The sequence below is a fragment of the Microtus ochrogaster genome, chromosome 22 (genome assembly GCF_000317375.1).
Source record: "Microtus ochrogaster isolate Prairie Vole_2 chromosome 22, MicOch1.0, whole genome shotgun sequence".
Taxonomy (NCBI): Eukaryota; Metazoa; Chordata; class Mammalia; order Rodentia; family Cricetidae; genus Microtus; species Microtus ochrogaster.
Window position 1 is genome coordinate 18,301,828 of NC_022023.1, and position 13,944 is coordinate 18,315,771.

The following is a 13,944-nucleotide window of genomic DNA, read 5'->3' on the forward strand; positions in this document are numbered from 1 at the left end:
ACCAAGAGCTCCTGGACAACAGCAGAACCACTCGGGGGCTCCGCCTCCAAAATCTCCAACCACTCTGCTTGGTGGACAAGACTCAAGATGAGGAAAATGGTGGGATGCTATGACAGTTTCCGCTACAGCTGTTCCAAATGCTATACAAATGTTCAAATCTGATTAAATAACAGTGTAAGGCTCACAAAAGAAGAGAATATACAGTTTGAGGAATCTCTCATCTGAGAAGGATTAGACTGACTCAAACTCACGTGAACAGAAATAAAACGTAATTTTCAAACATTTATAAGGCCCAGAAGTCCATTCTTTGGATTACTAATTTAATATTAAACTTCCAATAGGATACCTAAGTATATGATTTCATTTCTTTCTTTTTTGCCCCCCTGAGACAGGGTTTCTCTGTGTAGCCCTTGTTGTCCTGGAACTCGCTCTGTAGACCAGCCTGGCCTTGAAATCAGAGATTCACCTGCTTCTGCCTCCAGAGTGCTGGGATTAAAACCATGCGCCAACATCCTCAGCAGAACAGGACAAGAAAAGAGCCATACAAGCCTCACAGGATCTGACAAGCTGCAATTGGTCTAAGCCTTCCCTGACTCCTGTCATAATAAAAGTGCATTTCCAAGAGCCTCCAAAATCATAAGGTTCTTTGGCTTTGAAATTTAGGAGGTACAGTTTTTGTTGTTCTGAGAACAACTTTCTTCTTGTTGAAATGTTTCAATTTTATAAATTTTAAAAAATTATGAATCATGCTCTTTATACAAAAATATTTTTCACTTAGAACATACTGTAAACTCAGGCCATGAGTCTGGTGTGTACAGCTTGGGCTGCAGGCAGCAACTTGTCATCCTTAAACCATGTAATCTAGCACAGGCTTCAGTTAGTTCAGAGACAGCAACAAATACATTTCTAAAACTTTTACATATTGTCTACTGAAAAAGGTACTTAATAATTTGCTTCCCCGGATCCTAGCTGATATCAAAACTATTTAGGTTCATGAAAATGTTAGAATTTAAGATTGAAACTTCCCCTAAAATATGGAATTAAAGGACGATACACATAAAAATGATAGAGAAAAAAGTAGGAAGATTATTTTTTTGCCTTTCTCACGAATAGATAGATAAATAGATAAAAGTATCTTTGCAAATGTCTCTTTATATAAGAAATATAATAAAAGCACCACACTTTTCTGATTTCTAAATGATTTTTTTAAACAATGGGAGAAAAGTCTTTAAAACATGAAGCAATTGATTATGTTTAATTAGAAATCAGCTCTTGGCTTATACACGTAAGCTTTATTTTTTATTTGATAAATAATAATTAAGCAATTCAAAAAAAGGTATCAGCCTATGCCACACTGCTTTCTGAAAGACTGTCCACAATGAGATGGAAACTAGCAGGTGGTCAACTAATAAAAATCCTCCTTCATACTATTCAAAAATGTATTGAAAATATTTTAGAACCTATGTGTGAGTGACCACAAATGAATTTCTGGCTATTCTCTTTCTTTTCTGGTTACAGAGGGAAGTATTCCCCAAGGTCCATTAGCTAGCTAAAACATGAAAACAAAACAAACAAACAAAACACACAAAGTCAGGTGAGACCTTATTTCAAAGTCATCTGAGTCAGTAAGCGGGCGTGTATTTTATAAATTTAGAACTAGAAAAAGACTTTAGATTAAAGAGACTATTTCCTACCAGGTGGGCATAGCAATTAAGAAGCACCTATATTTTATTTGGCTGCACAAGAAATAAATAGTATGTTTAAAAATGTTGCCCAATCAGGTAACCAGAATGAGATGCTTGTTAGTACACACTCAGAGATGACATGGTTAGTTCAATTTAGTGAACTCTGTACCTTCTCCTATGAATGGGAGGTCTCCTGACAACATCCCCAAGAACTTGCATTGAACTGAAAATGAATGGTGGAAGAGGTCAATAATGGAGGTGAATCACAATGATACACAAATACACAACACAGAGATCACACCTGGAAGAAATATATTCCCCAAAGACAAACAGCACGGGAGGGAAGAGACCAAAAGAATGAAATGATAAAAATACCAGAACCCCAAACATCTGACAGAAAGGAAGCTTTTGTTCCCTCTGTACTCCAAAAAGTTAATTGGACGATGAGTTATGAAGATTAGTATAAGTGATAAAATAAATGGCTCAGAGAAAAGCACCATTCAAAACATTAAAGGGTTTTTCTTCAGGCTTTAAAATTCAGATAACAAAATATACAAGTAATAATATACAAATTAGTCAAGCTATTAAAGTGATAAAACCTAACCGTTATTCCATTGCCTCTGAAGGTATTAAGACAGTACTAGATAGTCCTTTATACTAAGTTTAAACAAACATGATATACAGGCTGAAAATACAAATAGGTAACAAGTCTAAGATGACCAAGAAATCTTGGGCAAATCATTAAATCTGGCTTCAATTTTTTTCACCTGAGCTACGATTCAAATACATATACTTCTGAAATCAGTTATTAAAAACAGATCTCTGGTGAGTTATGCATAAAATAAATCCCCATTCCCTGATCAGTCCTTTATCATCTAAGTCAAGGATATCCTATCAAGAAGTTACTCAGGCTTCAGGGAGTAATTTCTGCCTTCAAGAGCATTCCTGATGTCTCTATCAATGTTTTAAAAACTTTTTTTAAAAATATTTTTATTTATAAATATTTTATAATATTTTTTTTAGATTTATTTATTTATGCAGTATCCTGCCTGTGGGCCAGAAGGGGGCATCATATCTCATTGTAGGTGGTTATGAGCCACCACGTGGTTGCTGGGAATTGAACTCAGGACCTCTGGAAAAGCAGTCAGTGCTCTTAACCGCTGAGCCATCTCTCCAGCCCCCTCTATCAATGTTTTAAAAGGAAACAGCATATATAAAACTGGGAAGGAAAGCATTTAGAAATTAGTTTTTATATAACCTGAGATTTCAAAAGGATATAAACACAATGTAGTTTATTACTTTAAACTACTATCCTAATACCATGGAATAATACGAGATTGTACAAAGATTTGACTGTGATTAGAAACCTAGAGTCTACTGTAGATGATGTCAAGTGTCTGGAACAGTCCTGTAATTGGCAACTATGGGAAAAACAACACCTTTATCATAGAGAAGATTAAAAAACAATGTAAGACAATATGCTATGAAAAGAGTGTGAAAAAAAATGGGCAAACCAGTGAAGTATAGTTTGAATCTGAGCTCTGCAAGGGCAGGGAGTAATATCTTGTTTACCTCTATTTCTCTAGAACCTATGATACTGCCAGACCTAAAAAGAATGCTCAATGTATGTTGGCTGATTAAAAGAATAAATGAAGGTCTGGAAAAATAGCTCAGTAATTAAAACACTAGCTATTCTTCTAGAGGACTGGATTTTGATTCCCAGCACCCATACTGTGGCTTACAACTGTCTGTACCTCCAGTTTTAGAGGACATGATGCCCTCTTCTGGTCTCCTTGGGCACCATGCACACACATAGTGCAGATACATATTCAGGTAAAACACTCATACATATTAAAAAATTAAAGGAGGTGAATGTCTGTTATCTTAACACTTGGGTGGTGGAAGCAGGAGGATCAGGAGGCTAAGCCTGACTTACATAGTGACACTCAGGCTGACCTTGGCTACATGAGACTCTGTCTCAAAACAAAACAAAAAACCCCGACTTGATTAAGATTACATGTACTTACAGCCTTAATATAATGAGGAAGGAAAAGAATAATTGTGTTATTTATAACAATTGTTTTAAAGCAACTATCAGTAACTGAGCATGGTAGCTCCTGTCTGCAGACTCAGAAATTCAAAGATTAAGCGAGGGAGAACTGTCTGGAGTTAATTGTTAGCCTGTACTAAACAATGAGTTCCATGTCAGCTAGAGATATACAGCAAGACCCTATTTCAAAAATCAGTCAAAACTAAAAACAAGCAGCACCCTCTTTTCCTGGCTGAGAGCATCTTTTTAGCCAGGTAAAGCAGATCTGGGGCAAGCACACCTGCAACCTGATGCTACAATATGGGTCTATAGAATTAAAGTCAAGAGGTCAGAAGCCAATCCAACTTCTTACAGGCTGCTGCCAAACTTACAAGCTGGGTAATACTTGTAAAAATTCCTCAAACTGTACGACAGATAGGAAAAAACCAACAATTTTAGTGTATGCGTCCTGTATCCTCTTGGGAATTACATACTGATAATTTAGACATTATCAAATTTCTGTATCAGAAACATATGGCTGTGATCCTCAGGAAACACCACACCAGTCAGATGTATTGAGACTGTAAGATTTCATAAGTTAACAGAATTTTCTCTTCCAGATTCATAAATTTCACTGATTGATCAGGCTTATCATTTACTCACTATTTGACAGTAATAGTTTACGTTATCACAAATACATTGAAAGGAAAGTTCACACTGCTCAAGGGGCTGCCCAGGGTGGAGTCAGAATGCACCTCTGCCTGGTTGCCAAGCCTGGGTTACCTTTTAGAGAAAAGAGACCAATGTCTCCTCTTTTTTTTTTTTTTTTTAAACCAGTAACAATAAAGTAGATACTTCCCAAAAGAGAACACAGACCGAGTTATGAAATGCACAGGCTTCATCTTACCTCCGCTGGTTCATTTCTGCATCGCTGGCTGCATTCTTCCCAGGACCCCAGCTATGTCTCCGGAAGGGGGAAAGAGAGCGCATGGAGCTCCGCAGGAAAGAGCGATTTGCAGGCACCTCAGTGATGCTGTCCATTTCTTCCTCCTCCATCTCACCAGAGCCAGCAGGCTCACTCTCGCTCTCTCGACGCTCAGGTCCCACGCCATGGCTGGAAAAGCCATTTGAGCCCTGATGATTCCTGGACCTATCCAACTTTGAAGTCTGAGGAAGGGACACATCGCTGCCATGAGAAGAGTGCCGATCCAGGGAAGCTGCGTCATCTGTAGAGGAGCTGGAGCCTGTGCTGTCACAAAGCAACTGCTCTTCCTCGGGCTGCAACAGAGAGAGCAGTGTTGAAGCCAACCAGAACAAGCCAATGCTTCATAGTTGATTGGACACAGGCAAGATTAATAACAGACTTCAAGCTGATCATTTTTTCAAACCCATGACTTCAGTTAGAATCTAAGTCTCCTGGCTTCCAATAGAGTAATGTTCTAGATTTATAACTTTGTCATTTTACTAAAGTCACTAGACTATACAGAAGACACACTATTTTTTTTTCTTTTTTTTTTTTTTTTTGGTTTTTTTGAGACAGGGTTTCTCTGTGGTTTTGAAGCCTGTCCTGGAACTAGCTCTGTAGACCAGGCTGGTCTCGAACTCACAGAGATCCGCCTGCCTCTGCCTCCCGAGTGCTGGGATTAAAGGTGTGCGCCACCAACGCCCGGCAACACTATTTTTTTTTTAAGTGGAGAAAAAACAATTCTTAGTTTAGTTCTTTCAACCCACCATCAACCAAAATGAGGAGAACCATTCATAGTCTCTAGGGTTTCTGCTATATGAAACTCTAAGCTCATACTAGGTTTTTAGAACATCAAACTGAAACAAGTCAGCCTGTGTAGCTACAATAAGGTAGAGAATTTACTATTCTAAAGCCAAGTATGACTGTTGTTTACTTATGAAAACTGCCCAACAGTTTTAATTCCACCAAAAGTCTGCATGCTACTATTTCTCACCATAGTGAGAATTGGTTGAGTGTTCTGAAGCCAAATCACATAAAATAATCCTAATAAGGTGTTTAATAAGGCGATAATGCTCCTTTCCTGGCCAAACTCTAGTACCTAAGAGGAATTACGCAAATCTTGTTCTAGTAGCTTGACATTCGCTGCTTAGTTAGAGATATCAAGTGCACAACATGATGAGTGAAGGAAAGATTGACTCCATTTCACATGACATAAAAGATCAAAATGTTATTTTGGCTTTTCATTAGCCAAGGAACAAGAAATAGGTAAAGGCACACATAATAAATACCCTTAATCAAGACATTTGGTGACATTAAAGAAAATCTCTCACTATAAAGCCCTGGATGTCACCATGTAGATCAGTCTGGCCTTAAATTCACAGAATTTAAACTCACAGAAATTGCCATTCCTCCCGAGTACTGGGATTAGCAGTGTGTGATGCTGAGCCCACAGACTTTGGAGTAGTGTTTCCATAAGACTAACTGAAGGAGAAAAACTCCTCCAAGTTGTTCTCTAACTTCTACAAATGCGGCATGGCACACACACCCATGCATACACACAACAACTGGAAATGTAACAAAAAGGTAAAGGAAGACAATTTTTAAGAGAAACTCTTAAAAAGGTTAAGATTCACAAGAACTAATGAGCCCTTTTCTCATTGGGATGGAAAACAGCCCTGAAGTTGGTGTCTTTTTAAAGCCTAGATAGTATCTTTGACACAAAGGCACACCACCACCTGTGAACGGCACCTTTCTACACTTTGGGCTTCTGCTTACCTTCACTCTGGACATGCACACCCCCACCCCCAAAATTAAGCAAATAAATGTAAAAAAGTAATAAAAAGAACAATGAAAACGGTGAGTGCCCTAACCAGAAGTCAGCTTCATATATAGTCATGCATTTTCTATAGTAGTCATATTTACCCTAACAGATGCATGACATTTAGCCACACCGTTTTATCTAATAAGAATGCTGTCTTCTCCTTCTTGTTAAGACAGGATCTCCCTGTGTGGCACAAGACTGACCTTGAATGCTAGATCCTTTGACCTAAGCCTCCTGGGTGCTGGCATGAAGACATGACCTCTCTGGTATTCAGGACATAAATTCATGGTTTTTGGGTCTTCTGTGTTAGTTATGGAAAGGCACTGTCTAAATCATAATTAATACAAAGTGGAAGAAATACAAGATTCTTAGAAACTTGAATTCTTTTCCAAAGAAAATTCTAGTTCCTAGATCCACTAAGTGTATGATATAAAATCTTAGAGAGATATATAAAATAAGATGTCAAACTGTTAATTCACTATTTACTACACCCTATCCACACTGTGTTTCTACTTTTTATTAGAAGAGAGAAAGTTATCACTTTTAACCTCTCTAATAAGATGTTCTAAGCCTAAATTCTGAAGTCTTTCTTAAAAGCTCTTTAGTATGTCTTTTTTTCTTAAGAGATCATGGATCCCAAAATATTTGCCTAAACCATCAGTTCTCAACCTGTGCGTTGCAACCCCTTTGGGTATTGAATGGCCCTTTCACAGGGATCGCATATCAGATATCTTGTAGCAAAATTACAGTTATGAAGTAGCAGAAACATCATTTTATGGCTGGAGTCACCACAACATGAGGAACTGTTTTAAAGGGTTGCAGTGTTATGAAGGTTGAGAACCACTGGCCTAGGAGTTGTACTATGGCTTCAATTCATGATATTTGATTTATGTGGAATTAAAAACTAGCTATTTTGGGTCTTGACATAACTCAAACCCTTCTCCCTACTCTGCTGCATCAAATGTTAAGGACAAAGAGTAAGAAGAGTAGAAGGGACTGAGAAAGTACATGTGAAAGGAAGGAGAAAAAATATCGGAGAACTGAGACTGAGTCTGCACCTGGGGCTGACCAATAAACCATTTCTTCTTTGAGCTTTTTTTTTTTTTAAAAGATTAATTTATTTATTATGTATACAATATTTTTTTCCATGTATGCCCGCACACCAGAAGAGGGCACCAGATCTCATTACAGATGGCTGTGAGCCACCATGTGGTTGCTGGGAATTGAACTCAGGACCTCTGGAAGAGCAGTCAGTGCTCTTAACCTCTGAGCCATCTCTCCAGCCCTCTTCTTTGAGCTTTTATGCTTATTTTTAATTCTGAAAGTAGGATTGAAAAACATACAACCCTCCTCCCACCTCTACCACTGTCTTTTCCCTTAGACTTTGTATAATACTGAAAATTTGCAAAAGCAGTCAGGGTAGCTAAAGTCCCTACGAGTACTCTATGCAACAAATGGGCATGAGTGTGGCTGCTTGGTACACACAATGACCCTAAATAGATACCTGGGTCATAAAATGGTCCAAAGACACTGTTTTGCTTAAAATCAATGGAAAGGCCTAAATAAAAGAGCATTATACCTATAAAAACTTAGAAACTATTACTATTATTAAATAATTATGATATAAATTTGAACATAATTATTAGGTGCTTAGCTCAATGTGAGATTTTATTTTTTATTTTAAAATTTTTATAAGTTCCTTGGTAGTTTTGTACAGCATGTTTTTTACAAGAGATTTTACAAGTGATTTAGATATCTTATCCCTTTTAATTCTCCCCATTATTTGATTTAGTAAATATTCTTAATTCCATTTTAGAGGTGAGAAAAAAAAGTTAACTCAGGACTCTAATTTTGCTGGCCAGCAGGCAGAGCCAGGTGCTTCCACCCACTTTTTTAAGATCTTCACATGGTTCTAAAAACAGCCAGGATTGAATCTTCCTAAGTAAACCACAAAGCTGTTGTTAAAGTTATAAATATAATACTGAGATACAGCTTAATCCTGAAAATAAAAGCCAAAAAATATAAACCTTTAAAGCAAAACATCAACACAGGCACAGAAAAGCAAACAAGAAGACACACAAAGCAGTAAGTTGAACAAGAGTCTGTTAAATTATCTCATCAAATTAGACATTTTAGCTAACCAAGACACTTTTATGTAAGTGATAAAAGAGAAAACATTTGCAAATGGCTAACCTAACAAAGGAGCAGTATCCAGGATATATAACATCCACTCCTCTGCATCAACAAAAATCCAATTATTTTAATGGGCAAAGATATGAACAGACACACTATACAGGAAGACACATAACTTGCCAATGGACATGTGAAAATCTGTTTAATATCACTAGTTGTCAGGAAATACAAATCAAAACCATAATGAGATAACACTGCATGGATACCAGAAACGTTAACATTAAAACAACTGTGTTTGTTACTAAGGATGCAGAGTGACTGGGATTCACACACATCATGAGCGAGAACAGTAGAGAGGGGGCCAGTTTCTTGTATGACTAAGAATTCCACTCCTAGGGTTGTGTAGGAGAAACAATGTTCTTCAGCTCCCACTTAGATGACTTTCTGAATCAGAGAAAAAAACATCTTCTGTGTTTCTTCTGGAGGGCTGAATGGCCACTGAAAAGGAGTCATGTGGGGAGACTTTTCACAGCCATGCTTATAGCCTATGTGCTCAGGTAGCTCCAGGTTACAAAGGTGGAGGATGTATTTACCAAAAGTAACGGGATTCTTGGGATCTATATATAAATCACACACACACACACACACACACACACACACACACACACACACACATACACACACACACACACACCAATCTCTCAAGTATAGAAAAATGCTGCTTCTAAGAATTTACACATGATGTGTATGGACACACCTGGAATTTGTTTTGAAATGTAATTTAGGCAGACTGGCTGTGAACAGAGGCACAGCTATGTATAAGTAAACAATAAAAAAATAACAGAAGCTGGAAGATAAGTATGTGGGTACTCACTGCAAGACCCAACAGTTGTATTTTTTTGTATGTGTGTATTTTATAATACAATATTTTGGGGGGATGACTTTCTCTTAGAAAGTTATATGATCAATGTATATATCTACAGAAAGACAAACACATTACTAATCACAAGATAGAAAAAAACTGTCACACATTTTATAGGTTGATACTACACCTGAAGAAATCATGTTTAATACTGCCAAATGAATAGCCCTTTATTTACTAAACAAATACTTATCTATTTTATACACAAGACATGATAATCTTGAAAAACAAGAGCTCACATTTTAAACACTCATCACATGCCTCAAATCACATAATCTTTCCATGTGGAGCATTCTATCTAAGACCCTCATGTCCCGGATCAGAGTCATGTATATCAAGCATATTTCCTCAGCTAGTGCCAAAAAGGATCACAGGACTTCATCTCACTTTAACAACAAAGTGTAAGTTTTATGCTGCTGATCTAATATTGAACTTGGGAACCAGCAACTATTTGTAAGAATAAACACTAAGCTCTTGACACTCATCACAGAGTCACATTTCCCAGGAGGTGCATGTTGTTAAGAGACTTCCCGAGGGCCAGAGATAAACTAACTGCTGCAGGAAGTGACCTAATGCACCACTCAGAGTTCACAGAAAAGCGTGTTGCAATGGCTGGCCTAAAGACTCCCTCCAGCCCCTAAAGATGGAAAAGAGTGGAGGGAAAGGCCCTGGGAAGACACCATAAGACTGTGACATTGACAGCACTCGCCTCAATAATGGCCAGAGAGTTGACGGCCCATCTACCAACACAGTCTCGACTTAAATCGTTGATTTTTAGAGCCACAGTGAAGAGACTGAGAGCAAAGTAACAAAACAGGAAGAGCCTTTAAAGTTAAGCCTCAGTTCTGCTACAACTTCTTTACCAATTGTCTTAGGGTTCCTATTACTGTGATAGAACATCAACACCAAAAGCAACTTAGGGAGGAAAGGGTTTATCTCATCCCACACTTCCACATGACAGTCCAACAGAGGGAAGTCAAGGCAGGAACTCAAAACGGTAGGAACCTCGAGGCAGGAGCTAATAGAGAGGCCACGAAGGGTACTGCTTACAAGCTTTGCTCCTCATGGATTGCTCAGCCTAGATCTTTATAGAGCCCAGGGGTGGTACCACTGACAGTGAGCTAGGCACTCTCTCATCAATCAACAATCAAAAGAAAGAAAGAGAGAAAGAAAGAAAGAAAGAAAGAAAGAAAGAAGGAAGAAAAATGCAGCATAGGCTTGTTCGGGGACATTTTTTCAATTGAGGTTCTCTCTTCTCAATTGACTCTAGCCTGGGTCAAGCTGATATAAAACTAGCCAGCACGCACCAACCAACACCTATTCCTTGTATGGTATAAGGGACAAAGCTACCTACCTGGGTTGCTGGACATATGAAATTTTATATACATACAAATATTTGTATGTATGTATGTTATTCTTTTTTAAAGATATAAGGGGGGGGGGAAGGCCGGTCCCACGAGGGGTAGTGGTGGGTGACTCGAGGCCAGTAGACCATAACAATATATGTACATACAATACATGGTATGTATGTATAGAAAATTCAGGTCAGTGTCTTGTCAGTATTATAAACTAGCCCTCAATTTTATAAATCTGATGTGGGAATGATTTCTTATTAATAAAGAAACTGCCTAGGCCCATTTCATAGGCCAACCCTTAGGTAGGCGGAGAAAACAGAACAGGATGCTGGGAGAAAGAAGTTGAGTCAGGGAGTCGCCATGGTTCTCCCATGCCAGACAGACGCAGGTTAAGATCATTCCTGGTAAGCCAGCTTGTGGACTACATAGAATAATAGAAATGGGTTAGATCAATATGTAGGAGCTAGCCGATAAGGGGCTGGAACTAATGGGTCAGGCAGTGATTAAAAGAATACAGTTTCCGTGTAATTATTTCGGGGCATAAGCTAAGCTAGCCATGTGGGCGGCCGGGTGCAGAAGACGCAGCTCTGCTGCTCTTATTTCAACATAAATCCTAGGAAAATTGGTCATTCACAGCTTTGGAAGAAGAAATGGGAGGAAACATCACAACTTCCACCCACACCCGGGCCCAGCCCATCTGGGCATTCTCATGCATGCATAAAGGTGAAAGTTCATCTGCCCCAGCTGGCTTTCTTTAGGCACTCCAGTTTACAATGTAGGTGGAAGTTTGTCTGAGGAGCATGTTTCAGCTTTAAAAAATAATGCCTACTCTTCCTGGAAAAGATGTGCAGCAAAGTTTCTTTATATGAATATCTCCTGCATGCTTTTAATAGTTTGAGTAAGATGGTAAAGCATAAAAAATTCTAATTTTTTTTTTAAGTAAGTAAACCATGCAATTTAGTGATCAGAAATAATGATCTCTCTGAGGAGAAGGTAACACCTGGGACAAGCCATCCACTGGTTATATATCTAAACGGCAGACGAACAAATGCTTCCTGAAGGAAGGTTATTCAACTTTTAAATAACAAATCTTAAGCTGGAGAGATGGCCCAGCAGTTAAGAATATTTACTGTTTGCTCAAAGATTTTGAGCTCAGTTCCCAGGACTCATGTTGGGCATCCTAAACAATTTCTAACTCCAGCTCTGGGAGATCCAATGACTGCTTCTGGCCTCTAAGAGCCACAGTCTCAACACACTTAGACATAAAAATAAATCTTAAAAGTTTTTACTATCAGGATACACAAGCATACACAGTTGCTTGATAATCTCTTAAGCATTCATTAGCCAGTTCCCATCATTATGAGCCAGTTTTAAATCTAGAAGATTTATCCTGACTTCTACATGAGCGTGGAAACACACATCCCTCCTCCCCAAAACTGTAATTTAAAAAATGCATTTGTTAAAAGCTTAGGAAGGAAAGAAAGGGAGGCAGGGAGGCAAAACAAAGAAGGTCCCCAAGCAAAACACTGGCTTTTCTCTTCCTATGTGACTTTAAAGGCAAATCTTCCCCAAACCCCTCAAGACTGGGCCGAATTACTACATCAAGTTCACAATCCTCCTAGCTCAGCCTCCTGAGTGCTGTGATCACAGGCATGCACCAACAACCTGGCCAGCCAGCGACAAAGACAGAAATCCTAGTCGTACCATAAATGTTTTCAAGAGCCCTCAGAAGACAATCAAAGGAACAATCATAAGGAATCACAGACAATTAAAGGAAGTAGAAAGGGCGAGGGAAGAACAAATGGAACGTGAGGACTGATGGACAAAAATTTAAAGAGTAGAATTTTATGACATGGCGCCTATACCGCAACAGTTAAACACGGGAACATCATACTGTCTTGGACCATTTAATCACCCACTAACAAAACTGCTCTCAGAAGTTCTTCAAAGTCAGAAAACCAGAAGGAAGACTCTTCTTCACAGTTGCTACAATGTTTTTGCCTCTTCAGTCCTTCTATTAGGAAAATCATTTGTAGCATGTAACTGAGTACAGCATGTCCTGCCCTCTTAGAGGACAAAACAGAACTTGCTACACACAGAAAGGAACTCAAGCTTCTAACCGCCATCTTCCCTAGCTCTTCACCAGAGGAAAAGCTCAAGTTCTCCACCAGAGATCTAGAAAGTCCCAATTAAGCAGTCTGGATGAAAGATGACGTCACCAGACTTAGTGAGTTCCAGGCATCCACACATTAATCAGAATGACTCTATGGTTAGTTTATATATATATATATGACATCATGCAGTCTGAGCTGCGGTCCCTTCCTAACCACTGAAGGGTGTTCACTGTCATCTGACTTAGTTCATTCTAAAGGAACTCCCATGCTTTTTGAACTTCAATGCAAGCTTCAAACCACTCATGTAACCAGCCATGATTTTTCAGAAGATACAGCCAATAACCTGGCCAACACCTGTTTCTAAGCCCTGGCAATGAGGAATTTCCTTCTTCAAATAGAATACTTCTACCCCTCCTTTCTGAGTGATCCAGCTAGGCTGTTTGTAGCAGCTTAGAAAGGGAAGGGAGGGAGGGAGGAAGAGAAGGAGGCAAAACAAAGTAAGTCCCCACACAGTCACTCAGAATACAGAAGACATGGCCTAGTTGGATCACAGTCCATTAGCTAGAGCCACAAATTAAAGTCATGGAATGACAATGAGCACAAGTGGAAAAAATTACAGTAAAAAAGGGTTAAGTAAGGCCAAATGAGACTAGGAGAACTGCTGGCCAAAACGAACAGAAGGCTCCTCTAATACCTTGGAGAAGATGATGCTGTCCATTTCGTCACTGGGTGAGTGAAAGAGGTCAGGATCACTCCCTGACCCTCTCTGAAGCACGCCTTCTTTTGAGGCACACTCTGTGCCCAGTCCATCATCTAAGAAGCTTTCGCATTCTGAAAAAGAACATTTATTTAACTGATACCTTTAAAAAAAATTCACTGTTTTATACCAACATTCAGTCATTTTCTTTATTTTCCACCCA

At 38.8% G+C, this 13,944-nt stretch overlaps 1 protein-coding gene across 2 annotated transcripts in view; it reads right to left on the reverse strand.

Annotated features, from left to right (window-relative positions):
- Akap13 (A-kinase anchoring protein 13) overlaps positions 1 to 13,944 on the reverse strand; it is a 269,674-nt gene that overhangs the window by 74,102 nt on the left and 181,628 nt on the right. Inside the window, exons 10-12 of one of the 2 annotated variants that reach the window (XM_026784275.1) lie at positions 13,719 to 13,855; positions 4,622 to 4,992; positions 1,855 to 1,908 (exon numbers count right to left, since the gene is read on the reverse strand). In XM_026784275.1, the coding sequence (XP_026640076.1) occupies positions 1,855 to 1,908; positions 4,622 to 4,992; positions 13,719 to 13,855 (562 nt within the window). The remainder of the gene's footprint in view (positions 1 to 1,854; positions 1,909 to 4,621; positions 4,993 to 13,718; positions 13,856 to 13,944) is intronic. The other variant, XM_013350228.2, reaches the window with a different exon arrangement.